Genomic DNA, 14,048 nt, shown 5'->3' on the forward strand with positions numbered 1-14,048 from the left:
TGCTATTTTACCTATGACGACGTTGTAAATTTCAATGTCAATTTCGTTAGCAATGCCACGTGGCCTCCTTAGTTTCTAGCAATAATTTTTCCATCTCAAGCTAGAAGTATGATGTGAAAATTATCACAAAAAATATCAAAGGAAAAACGCACAAAATAGCGATAATAAATATTACAGTAGATGTTCCTAATGGAATAAATAGTATAGAATATGTGTTCCGACAGGTACAGGTATTATGACATTGTTTATAATAAAGTTTCCACTGGAACTTTTGTTAGGTGGAACAAATACACATTGACAGCTGCATCTGAATTGGTAATTTTAAGAAAATTTGCAGCTTTTGCATGGTTATCATCTTGACATATTATTATAGATGGAGATTAACAGTAAACAGCGTTAATGTACAACATAAGTAAGACCTACAAATAAATCAACATGATCAAAATGGTCAATTGACCCCCTTAAGGAGTTGCCCTTTATAGTCAATTTATAACAATTTCCATTAATTTGGTAAATTTTTGTAAATTTTTCCAAAACTTCTCTGTAAATTAAGGACCAATTGCAAGTTTATAATAAATAAAGAAAATTGAAGGCAGCAAGAATGTTCAGTAATGTAAGATCTACAAATACATTGTCAACATATATTTGTTCCACCTGACAGAAGTTCCAATGGAAACTTTGTTATAAACATTGTCATAATATCTATTCCTGTTGGAACAAATATTCTATACCATTTATTCCGTTAGGAACATATACTGTAATATTTATTCCTGTGGAAATAATATTCCAGAATATATTTTCCTTTTGGTACTTATATTATGAAGGAACTTCTATTCCGTGACAGCATCACCATCACCAAAACACAATTTTGTCATAAATCCATCTGTGTCTTTTTTTTTTTTTATCTCACCTGGCCAATAGACCAAGGTTAGCAACACAGGCTCTTAAGACCCTCTAGTTTAATATACACATAGACCAAGGTGAGCAACACTTTAGAGCCTCTTAAGTTTAAATACTAAAATAGCCCTTCCAAATTAATTTCTTCCCATGTTTTATGCCCCAAATACAAGTACTCAAGTTCAAGCAGGGGGATGAAATGGCACTGTAAACAATTTGGATCATGATTTTTAAAGTAAGGTAGTGATTTGAAGTCAATATTATCTAATATGTGTGTTGTATAAATGACAGGTCTTGTCTAATGCCCTGATTGAATCAAATTAAATGTGAGGAGCTTGGTACATAAAAGTGGTGAATCCAGAACTTTTCATAAGGGGAGGTCCGCTGACTGTCACCAAAGGAGGGCCCTCTCCAGTCATACTTCAGTGATTCTCTATGTAATCAACCAAATATTTCTATCCCAGACCCCCCTGGATCCGCCTATGCATAAAAGTTGAAGTCTATAGTAAAAACCTCACTTAATTTGTATAAAAGCACTTAACAATGTCTTTTGTACCTGTTTCATATCACATATATCCTTCTTTTCTTCTTTAGGATAACAAGTGTTCAAATATAAGCCTGTTGAGACTAAAGAAGTTTTTCACTAAAAAGTGAAAAATATTTGTTTCAGACCATACTGTCTGCAAAAATTGAATGCAAGTCTTTCTGTGCTTAGATTTATTGTATTATGTCACCTTTTTATTAGAAATGATAGAACAGACACAATTCCCCCCCCCCCCCCCCCCCCCCCCACTATTCAGTTTCAATATGCATTTTTAAATGTAAACATGTGCTACGACCTTAAATCCTTTTATATTGGTATGATGTAGTATTTCAATTTTTTTTTTAATTTAAAGTACATAAATACATATGAAAGGATGTCCAGTGAGTCAAACTTAGTTTGAACCTCAAACTAATTGCAACAGAAAATCTAATCTAAAAATAAAGGCCCATGAAATGAAACTTGAGGAAAACTCAGAATTCAGCATTTTTAATTTCTTATATGGAAATTAACATTAGAAAGAGGATAACTCTTCAATAATTATTTGTTTTGGTTTTGTCAGTGTTGATTTTCTTAAAATTCATGCAAAATATGATACTTTGATGGAGTTATTATGCTCATTGTTGAAGGCCGTACGGTTACCTATAGTTGTTAATATTTGTGTCATTTTTGGTCTTTTGAGGATAGTTGTCTCATTGGAAATAATACCACATCTTTTTTTTATATTATTAGTTCATATTTGAATTATAATATAATCTTTTGCTATTAACATGTAATAAAAACATAAGTGTTATGGGTAATTTTGTTTTTAATTTTGCACATTTTTCATTAATGAAAGAAATTGCAAAATTATGGCTTTGTGTGACCATTTTGAAAAAAAATATGTGAATAGTTGGTATTGTTTATATCTGTAAATTATAATTGTTCAGCATCTACCTTAAAGAAACTGTAACCCACAAAAAGAAGAAAAAATCCTTCATTAATTTTATTAATTTTAGATTCTTGACCTTGACATTTTGAAAACTCTAATAAATGATCAACTAATGAATTATGAAATCTAGGTTGTAGCTTGATAACAGATATGAAAACAACACCTCTTGGTTTTTTTTATACTCTATAAAGATGGCTAAAATATAAAGAATTAAAACATTCCATTGAATAGAAGCAGTAAAGTTTTAGTTGGTAATTTTTAAAAATATTTCTGCATTTTTTGGCAGAGTTATCTCCCATATCAATGCAAATTGCCATAGGAATTTTCAAACCATGATTTTTTAGTTTTCCTCAAGTTAGATTTTATGAGAATACTTTTTGTTTATATTTGGGGAATAATTCTAAAGAATATTAAAACTTAAAAATCTTCTGTTGCAAATACTTACAGGTTCAAGGGTCAAATTTATGATATTTGGACTATTTCTACACACAGGCTCATATATATATAAAATAATTTAATGCAACTTTTGAAAAAATTTGCTAAGTGTGATAAACTAAATGAGAACTCTAAATTCTATTGCTTTGTTAAACATAATAAATAATAATTTAAGGCTTTGAAAAATTAGTTTTTTGCAATAATTTAATTTCTTAATCCCCAAATGTTGATAGTTGAATTTTTGAATTTTAATGTCTAAATTTAACATGCAAAGTTCTTTTGCCATGAAACTTTGTAAGCAGTCTTATAATCTATTAAGCTTTGGACATACCAAGTTGTATTCAGATTGGTCAACTTTCTCTGTTCTATAAAGTGTGAGTATGCAGTTATCATCATTTGATTTTCATTGTCCTTAAATATAGTGTCCACAGTGGTCAGTTCTCAGTTTTCTCTCTCCTATTTTATGCCCTTAATAGCAAGTTGGGTTAGGGAAGGGGCGGTTGCAAAGGTCAACTGTTAACAAATTTAGGTCATGAATTTTAAAGTAAAGTGGTGATTTGGTCCAGGTGAAAACAATTAAGGAAAAGCACTTCAAAAGCTGTCAAAAGTTTTCAAAAAGTAGTATTCCACACTCTAAAATTATTGTTGAGAAAGCGTAAAAGTATCCTGGACAGTTTTTTCATAGAATATGTGTATGAAATAATGTCCACCCAGAGGACAAGTCTTGGATTCATGTTAGTTGCAGCTTGCTTTCAAATAGTGTCCTCCAATGGAAGTAACACAATGGTCATTAAAAAGTTTTATTATATTTGAATTCTAATTAAATCTGAACAATTGATTAGAAATTGATTTAAATGTAAACAAACAAATATTGATTGGAAGTAAATATAGATCCAGGCACTAAAGGGGGCTTGTGGGTACAAAAAAAATCTGCAAAAAATTACACATTTGTTTTTTATTACATATTTATTACACTATTTCTTAATTATGATATGGTACAAAAATTACCAAGACAAATCGATTTGGTTTGGCGACAGATGACTTTAAAAATGTTTATGTCATTGAAAAAGCTCTAAATTATCTCCCTTTGGTGCAAAAATTTAATTTTTGACAATTAAATTGAATATCTTTTTTAACTCATCGATGGCCTATATTTTTTATTGTTTGTACATAAACTAAATAGTTGTTACATTTATTACAGGGACTGAACTTGGGAAATTCAAACTGGGAGCCCAGACCAGATATTTCATAATTATTTTCTATATGTTCAACTTAACTTTATCTGAAAGTTTAGGGGCCCAGCTCAAAATCTAGGAGCCAAGGGCGACTGGGCTCCCTTTAAGTTTTTCCCTGGTGTAAAATTTAAGCAATTTCTGTAATTTAGTTCTTTTTTATTTTGATATTACCAATATTTCTCCTATTAGTTCAACAGGAAAAAAAGGACATTAACAAAAATGTATGCTTCTTTCTGAGGTAGATTGTGAGCTTGCAGGGCACAGCTTTATGCAACCCCAGTGGTTGAACCCTGAATAGTTTGGGCAAATTTGGTCACAATATACAAGCTTGATTCTGTGTGAATTTAGATTGTGATTAAATTTTTGATCTAATATAGGTTTTTGTTACAAAAATAATATGGTCAAAGATCTGAGAAATCTATTGCACAATACATGCAATACTGTGCAATTTGAGATTTCTTGAAACTAAATTTAAAAAAAAAATAGGAAGCCCATCAAAAAATGGTACACAAAAATCCCCCACCCAACTTTTTGAAACCCTTTGGATCAATTGTAACGGTTTATTTCCTGCTCTGTGATATTTTATCCTGAGGATAATTTGTCCTGGTAATATTTTTCCAGGCATGGTAGTTCACAGGTTGATTTTTTCCAGAGGAGTGAAAATCCATCTGTGCTATGCGGATAGTATGTACCAGTATATATTGACCATACTATATTTCACAGAACCGTGTGAAATAAAGTCCCATTATCTTCTATGTAATTTACTCACAATCAATATATACCTGTTTATAATTATAAAATGTTTCACAAAGGTAGAACAAATTTGCATAATTTATCAAAGGGAGGTAGTTATGAGGAATTTATATTTTAAAGATATTAATATAATATATTTCTGAATCTATTTCATAGTGAAATTTTTCCTTGAATCTTATATTTTATATGTTCATTTATATGAAAAGATGACTTACAACTTGATTTAATAAGACAGATAACATTTCACAGGTAAATACTATCCAGCTGTAAAACATGCTATTGTTCCAATATATCGTTATCATAGTGCCATTATATATATCTGATTTCCATATAATTAACAACGACATCTTTGTCCCCAGACAAAACTATTTATATAGTTAAAATATCATCATACTCAAATTCTTCTATTACTTTTAACAGTAGAAATGCAACTATATTTCTACCTTACTTATAAATTGTTTATATTTGTACTCGGAGATCTGAAAACAACTCACTTTTACATATATGATCATATATTTCACTAACTTTATTTAATCATGATATTATTTTCACAATAACAATCTTTGAAATTACTTCTGGTTTTCTTCCCTATGTTTCATGATCATTTTCTTTTTAAAAGGATGATATTGACTTGAATATTTAATATTTAAGGAATTTTTTTCAATGATAATTTGTGAAATTATCATTTCCCATTATACATTTTTTTTTAACTATTTCGCATTAATTCAAATACACTAAATGTTATTATTTCATAGTTTTTTAAAGGATAAGTTTTTTCTAATAACTATTCAATAAGTTAACTACCCAGATAGAATTTCACGTCAGAGGAAAAAATATCCCAGGGAAATATTTTCCTCCGGATAAAAAAATAACAACAACTACTGTGACATTTTTACCTCCGGATCAAATTTCACCCGGATATAATTTTGCTTTACACAATAACCCTTACACTCAATCCCATGCTTTCCTTTGTAGTATTTAAACTTGTAGTTCAATTTCAGAGAGATCCATACACTTAAACACAATGTTATTGTTATGATTATTTGGAAACTAGAACATGCTTCTTTTTTGCCCCTAACTCCTACATATTTTGGGCAATTAACCCAAAACCTAATCCCAGCCTCCTCTGTGTATTGGTACATTGTGGTACAAATTCAGAGAGATTTATACAATTACACATAAGTTATTGTCGTGAAACTATGCTTTTTTTTTACCCTTTTTGGCCCTTAATTCCTAAACTTTGGCCTTATAACCCTTTAAATGAATCGAAACCTTTTACTTGTGGTTTTAAACATTGCGGTATAATTTCAGAGCAATTGAAATACTTCTACTCATTGACAAGTTATAATTATCCTGAAAATAGAAAAATGCTTGTTTTGGGGGGCCCCTTATTCCTAATCTGTTGGGACCTTCGTTCCTAAAATCAATACCAACCTTCCTTTTGTGGTATTTAACCTTCTGAAAAAATTTCATGAAGATCTATTAACTTTAACTAAAGTTATTAGCTGGAAACCAATGTGTCTTTGGATCGACGACAATGCACATGAGGACATCATACCATTATATGATCCCAAAAATTTTTGGGGTCGTATAAAAATAGCAAAATCCTATATTAGAAAAAAAGTTAATTTAGACCAGCCAAGTGCTAAAAAATGACCTGCTAATGTTAATGAAGAAGAACAATAAGAAGAAGAATAAAATCAAAACTGAAGAACTTTACTGTATTTATTGTTAGAATAATGCAACAGAAAATATAGAATTTTGTCTATTGGCTTTTTAATTGCTATGCAATATTTTCCCCTAAGAGGACAGCATTTTACAGGAAGTTATTAAATATGGTCCATCTATACAGGACCATTTTTGTAGAAATATCAGTAGTTTATAAATTGTATCCTGCAAGGACATTAATGATGAACAATATCTGTTATATATACTTATTTGAATTAAAATCATTATACATGTGTATTCATGGTACCATATTCATGAGTAAAAATAAGATAACTCTCTGTCAAAGTTAAAATGTATCAAAGATCGCAATAAGAAGTTACAATACGTCCAGTTATAACAAGGCAATGGATATAATTTAATACATTAATAATCATATGAGAAAATGTCCACCTTGCAGAACTATAATATTAAATAATATCCATGTCCATAACAGTGAGGACATATATTTTCATAGGCACCATTGATTCCTACTGAGGTACAGGTGGTATTTTTTTAATTTTCATTTATTGTCTAAAAGAAATGCACTACCAAATGCATAAAACTGTGTTCTAGGACCAATTTTAAAATGCCAAGGAACGCTATCATGGTTATTGTAATGCATTTATGTTATGGGCTTTGCACATTGTTGATGACCATACAAGGACGTTTAGTTGTTAATTTCTATATTATTTGGTCTCTTGTGGAGAGGTGTCTCATCAGCAATCCAACTGCTTCTTCTTTTTTGAAATTATGTGAATGCTAATTAACTTTTTAAGAATTGCAATATCATGTAAGAAATGTGATTGCCAAATATGACCTGTTAAAGAACTCAGCAGCTGTTTACTTTGACTTAATCAGGTTCATAATGTAGCTGAGAGTAATATATATAATATATAGCTGAAAGCCAAACAGACGCAACAGACGGAAACCTTGGAAACAAAAAGTAAATTAAAATTGTTGTTCCTTAATCATACATTCTAAAGTTAAAGAGTGCTGTTTTTACCCAAATTTTCATCCTGCCTTTTGTTTCTCTTTTTTACTCAAACTCCTTTTATGCCGTTTTTCCAATTTTATATCCAAGCCCCTCCATAAAAATCAAATGTTAGCTCCCTTAATATCAACTTAGACCAAAGTTGTGGACATTGACCTTTGACCTTTAAAGTTGTACATAAATCATGCAGATTCTAAAGGAAAAAAGGGTTCCCGATAATTTCACATCCCACTTTAAAAATGAACAAATTACAAACTAAAATTGCAATTAAGTCTGTATAAAAAGGGGGAGGGGCTAAAAAGTCTCCATGGGAATCAGAAATATCCATTACTTATTACATAAAACTTCATACTGAAATACAATGTTTCATTGATATAACCAAAAGTGGATCACTTTTAACTTCAGTCACCTAATCATAGAACTTTAACTAACACAGTGTTGTCACCTCCAGAAAACAGCATTTTGTTTTTTTTCAAAAGTGAAAATTCTGAAATACTGAAAAAATCTATTTAATTTGGACTGCCTACAAAAATACTTGAAAAATGAAGCAAAAGATCTATAGTATTTTAAATTCATCACATGATCTTTATAGTTTATGCAGGTAGGGACATTAAGAAAAATTTAGCAATCAAAATAGCAAATTAAATGAAGTTACAAACATGATTTTTCAAAAGCCCTCTCTTCAGAATTTGATATATTACCAGTTTTATATAATTATTGAAAAAAAAAAAACTCTCTTATTTTTAAACTGGTCTCATTATATATATATAAATTATTCAAACCACATACTTTTCTCCCTAATTTTTATATTTCACCTTCCTTCTCATTTCATTTTTTGTTTCTCAAAATTTATTAGAGATACAAAAATTGAAATGTGAGGCAAAATAAAAAAAGATGTGCATTTCCTATTAACACCCTCTCCCTCTACTTATTACGCTCTAAATAGCCTTCATACTACCCTAAAGTATCCCCCCCCCATAATTCTGTCAGAATGTCCCTCCCATAGACTCATTATAAAAAAATGACAAATTATAAAAAAGAAATCAATGCCTTCCTATTTTTTTATCAAAGATATGTATAGTAGAAAACACACATTTGATTTTTTGGATCTGTAAGGCAGCAAACATTTGATTTTTTCGGGGGGGGGGGGGGGGGGGGGGGAGGAAAGTGAAACAATATTTCAGAAGATATATATGTCATAAATGCAAATTATTATTTTCTCAAGAAATTCAGAGCTAAATTGAGCTGAATTAAAAAAAAAAAAATATGCCTACACACTGAAACTGATTTTTTTTTTTTTTTTTACATGATATAAAGTATATGTTTGTAATTCAAAATATTTACCCATAGCTCAGTTGATGTTCTGCCAGGTTCTACTTGACTTATATGTCCATGTGCTTCCTTTGTAATTGGATTAATAATTTTTTCACCTTTTATCAAAATGAAAAAAAAATCGCCGACTTTTCCAACTGTCCATGGCATCTTCGTTGTGTCTTCTGCTGTATCACAAAAGTCACGTGGAAATGTACAAAGAAAGTCACGTGAATTCCTCGGAATTGTTCCTCGAATTTCAAAGAAAACATCCGAGATTATCGAACGATTTTCAAAGAAATCGTCTGCTGATTTTGTTTTGACAGAAGATCAAAGAAAAGTCGCGAGCACCAAACAGACGTTCAGAATATTCCAATGGGTAAGCTGTATTACTATTTATGCATAATTTGATAATATCTAACACTTTTCACTAGTAGACACTACTTTACCAGTATGTTCATTAAAAAATACCAGCGCAAAATAAACAATTTTCAAGTTTCGACATTCCAGCACATTTTCCCGTAAAAACTCAAAACCCATACGTATCATGAAATGTCACATTAATACAGGATAAGATGAACTTTTAATTCACAACACTAAACTGCCTCTGATTTATTAAAAAAAAATACCAATGCCGATTCGACATTCCAGCGAATTTTCCCGTATATGTATAAAACTTAAAATAAGTTGAAACCTAAAGCATGAAATGTCACATTGATACACGATAAGGGTAAGCTGTCAAATTTATGTATGATTTTAATCATTCGTATCACTACACTACCTATATTAAAAAAACCCAGCGTAAAATAGACGATTTCAAGTTTCACTGATCCACATTTGACTCATAATTTTTCATGTTTATTATAACTACCTGTGTTTTTTTTTATCAAAGTTTAATAACCATTTTGACTCTATATGCTACTGTATTTTAATTTATAGAAAAAATGATTGAGTTATTATGTAATTAACTAATTCATAACAGCTTTCCTTGCAAAACAAAACAATGACAATGTGCATTTACTGTGTTTTTCTTTGTACCGTGTGAGGGGTCATGTGACTTTACTTATTTATATTTAAATGAGAAAAGTCACATGATACGTTGAAATAAACAATTAAAACACACAGGTTTTTGTTTTGTTTAGTTTTTAAAAGCAAGGTACTCTCAGCTTCAATTTATACTTGAATTTTGAAACAGAAATAGAAGTTGCAATTACAGAGATTTACAATGCATGGGTATAACTTATAACTTGTTTCAGATCTTTTTACCATGATTTTAATCATAAAATTATCATAAAATAACAATACCAAGTATTTTTTCAAAAGATTTATATGAAAAACAAACAAACAAACAAATATGCCAATGACAACTGCCATAATGGAAGCAGGACAAATCGGCCCACTGGCAAATTGTCCCACTTTTGTACGAATTTGCCCCACTTAAAAAAAAGGGATGAATTTAGTTAATGTTTCTCCTGCCTTCAATAAAAAGAGATAAAATCTGGAGTAGGGGAATATATTATTATTATTTTCAGATCTGCCAACTTGTCCCACTTAATGCAAAAAAGAAAACCCTAAAATATATCAAACTGTATATTATATAATGCTGACATATTACAACTAGTACTTTTTTTTATTTATCAGTGGACAGACATCAATTTAACTTCCATGTGACTGTGGGAAATTAACTTGGCATTATTTTTAACAAATCCTTTTTTCATAAATGAAGCAGGTTCACTAACATGTATGACTCAATTCATCCTGATTTTTGCTATTTTACACAAGTTGGGCTAGTTGGCATTCATGTCACAGAAATAGTGAAACCCACCTATTCATGTTTATTTCAACAAAAAGATGAAAAAGAAAGAACTAGAAAAACATGTAAATCTAAGGTTCAAATAGATATATAACAGAAAGTATCTTTTTTCATAAGTGGGGCGAGTTTGCATTTCTAATTAAATTCATCACCGTTTATCTACTTGATTTGGGCTAGTATGCAGACCTTATTTCAAATTTAAAGGATGTTAAAACATTTTCATAAGTTGGACAAGTTATAAAACATATTTTCAATAGGATTTTACCCTTTTTAATGAATGAGTTGTGTGAGTTTGCAAACAAGAAAAAAAAATAACCTTACAATGTCAACATATATTTGTTCTGCCTAACAGAAGTTCCAATGGAAACTTTGTTATAAACAAACATTGTCAGAATATCTATTCCAGAATATTTTTTCCCTTTTGGAACTTATGTTATGAAGGAACTTCTATTCCACAGCGAATTATTATTTGGACTATGTTTGGCGTGTCTCAAAAACTTTATATTCTTTCATATATTATATATTTACATTTCTCTAATTCTATGGAAATTTATCCCTTTCCGAACCCATTGTATAGAAAAATTTAATCAACGTGTGGTTGCTGGTGATCTCAAAAGATCATTGGATGATTTTAAGGGTCATGACCTTTTTAGCTAACTGGATGAATCAACATTTGACAACAGGTGTTAATGAAATTGACAACTTCGTGCAATGTGAAAGGCACTCGAAGGGGATTTTCAGTTAACAAAAAAAGAAAATGTCTTTTTAATCATTAGAGAAACAGATTCTTATATAGTTACTCGTGGATTATCGGATTTATCCAATCTCAATAGTTAAATTATAAATTTTAAAGTCCTTGCCAAGGCGGCTCGGACTTTAAAATTGATAATTTAACTATCTCGATTGGATAAATCTGATAATCCACTGGTATCAATGTAAGAATCTGTATATATACATTAAAAGACAATGTTAATTGATGTTTCTGCATTCCATCAGTTAATTTTTGTCTTTAAAACTTTGAAACTTTTAACAAAAAAAAATAAAAGTCATGTTATTTGACAATCTCAATGTCTTTATGATATATATATATATAACTCGTCTAAACATCAACCCAACAATGTTAGATCTGTAAATTTGCTTTCGCATATATATATAAGTACTTCTGAGTCAGTGACAACTCTACAACAGACTTATCCATCAGATCATCATCAATGATGGTGATACATGGCTGTGTACATAATGTGTATACAATTCATCTAAACATCAACCCAACAATGTTAGACCTGTAAATTTGCTTTCGCAAATATTTTGTTCTTCCCTCACCGGGACTCGAACCCATGCTATTGCGATATAGTGACACCAAATCGCCTGCACTGTAGCCTTCCCGCTTGACCACACGACCACCTGGGTGGGCTTCAATATATTCATTGCTTTAAGTTATGAAAATGGTCCACAAGAATTAAAAAAAGTTTGACTCAACTCAGAGATCTATCTTATAAAACATAATTATTTATGTAATCTGAGAGCAATTGTACAGCATTGTACATGTGCTTTATTTGACAATTTTTATTTCTAAAATGATGATAAACAAATTGACAAATCTAAGAGTCCCATTAATTGACATTATGTGGTCAATGAGAAAAAAAGAGGCCTCATTTTTGAAAGTTTTGCAGTGGAAAATCTTCAAATATTTATGAACTCTTGGTTATATAAATGTATCATGCTTTTGTGGTAACATTTATACTTTCATTTTAAGGGACGACATCATAAGATCAATGTAAGATAAAAAACTTAATTCAAATAGTTTGGGGGTGGGGGTTTGTGAACTGTTGCAAGATTTGGTTATCCGGCATTGATTTTTACATATATATCCATATGGGTCAATCAATTTTTCCCAAATCAAGTTAATAGGAGGGAAGGGGGTCAGTAAAAAAACTATGTGAATTAAGTTTTTTATCCTTCATTGAACTTTTGATGTCGTCCCTAAGTAAGACTAGATTGAAATCATTTATCCTTTTTGGGCATCCTTTTTTCAAAATATGAAATTTTGTTATTGCCCTGTATTTAAGCTATTTTGGTACACACTTGACACTTTCATTGTCATGATTGTTAGTATATTTCTTTTTTATATTTAAGAATTGAATGCTTCTTTTTGTAAATTTATTGGGGTGTAAAAGCGTTGATTGAAGTACATTTTGTATGAAGCGTGGAAGCTTTTACAACCCTATATTGTTACAAAAAGAAGCATTCAATACTTATAATAACAATTTTTAGTTAGGTTTATAAAAACACGATTTTCATGAAGTTTAATTTTTTTAATTCACCTGTGCACTTTATTGTGGGTCCTCGTGTCTTCATGAATGAAATGTTATTGTCTCATGCAATTGCTAAGAAATAACATGTGATGTGCAATTAGCCAATCAGAATAACGTATTTTAATGAAACATACATCTAATGTAATTATTCAGAAGTACAATGTATCTCTTCATTTATATATTCTTATTTTCAGACATTACTTATTTGAATGAAGATTTGGATAGTGGAGAGGAAATCAACATTAACATTGAAAATGGTGAGTACTGCATAATCATGCATATATACATGTAGTTTATTAAAACATTAAAGGCAAAAAAGATATATATGAAAAGAGTGTGATCCCAAAAATATGTTGATTTGATTGGCCAGCAATGCACAGGAACTGACATTGCAGCATTTTCATTGGATATTCATCAGGTCTTTTTTAGAGTGCAAGGTCAAAGGACCCCATGTGAGCTTTTGCCATCCTCTGTCGTCGTAAACCATTTTCAAAATCTTCTCCTCTGAAACTACTGGGCCAAACATCTTCAAACTTTAACTTAAATGTTCCTTTGGGTATTTATTTTATAAATTGTATTTGAAATTTCGACAAACATGGCCACCATGGCTAAAAATAAAACATAGGGGGGGGGGGGGGGGGGGGGGGGGGGGGGGGCATAACAGTTTTTCACTTACATCTAAAAAAAAAAAAAAAAGAGAGCTTTTACAGCAATCTGACATAGGGTAAATTTGTTCAATTGGTCAAGATCTATCAGCCCTGCAATATTTCAGACAAATCGAACAAACCATTATTGGGTTGCTGGCACTAAATTGTTAGTTTTAAGGAAATTTTGCAATTTTGTTATTGTTATTATCTTGAATATTATGATAGATAGATATAAATTATAAACAACAATGATGTTCAGCAAAGTTAGATCTACAAAAAAGTAAATATGACCGAAATTGTCAATTGACCCCTTAAGGAGTAATTGGTAATATTGCCCTTTAAAGACATTTTTCAAAATTTGTTCATCAAGTTTGTTAACATTTAAAAATCTTCTCTGAAAAACAGGTGAGCTATTCTGGATCTTGCGAGCCTCTTGTTTATAATCAGGAGTTCCTCTTCATTTAAATATATA

General features: G+C 30.4%; 1 protein-coding gene across 1 annotated transcript in view; it reads left to right on the forward strand.

Moving 5' to 3' along the window:
- The first annotated feature begins 12,972 nt into the window (after window positions 1–12,972).
- The window catches only part of LOC139520291 (uncharacterized), a 36,544-nt gene continuing 35,468 nt past the window's right edge, over window positions 12,973–14,048 (forward strand). Inside the window, exon 1 of the mRNA XM_071312806.1 lies at window positions 12,973–13,186. Coding sequence (XP_071168907.1) covers window positions 13,090–13,186 — 97 coding nt within the window. The 5' untranslated portion in view covers window positions 12,973–13,089. The remainder of the gene's footprint in view (window positions 13,187–14,048) is intronic.

The sequence above is a fragment of the Mytilus edulis genome, chromosome 4 (assembly GCF_963676685.1).
Source record: "Mytilus edulis chromosome 4, xbMytEdul2.2, whole genome shotgun sequence".
Taxonomy (NCBI): domain Eukaryota; kingdom Metazoa; phylum Mollusca; class Bivalvia; order Mytilida; family Mytilidae; genus Mytilus; species Mytilus edulis.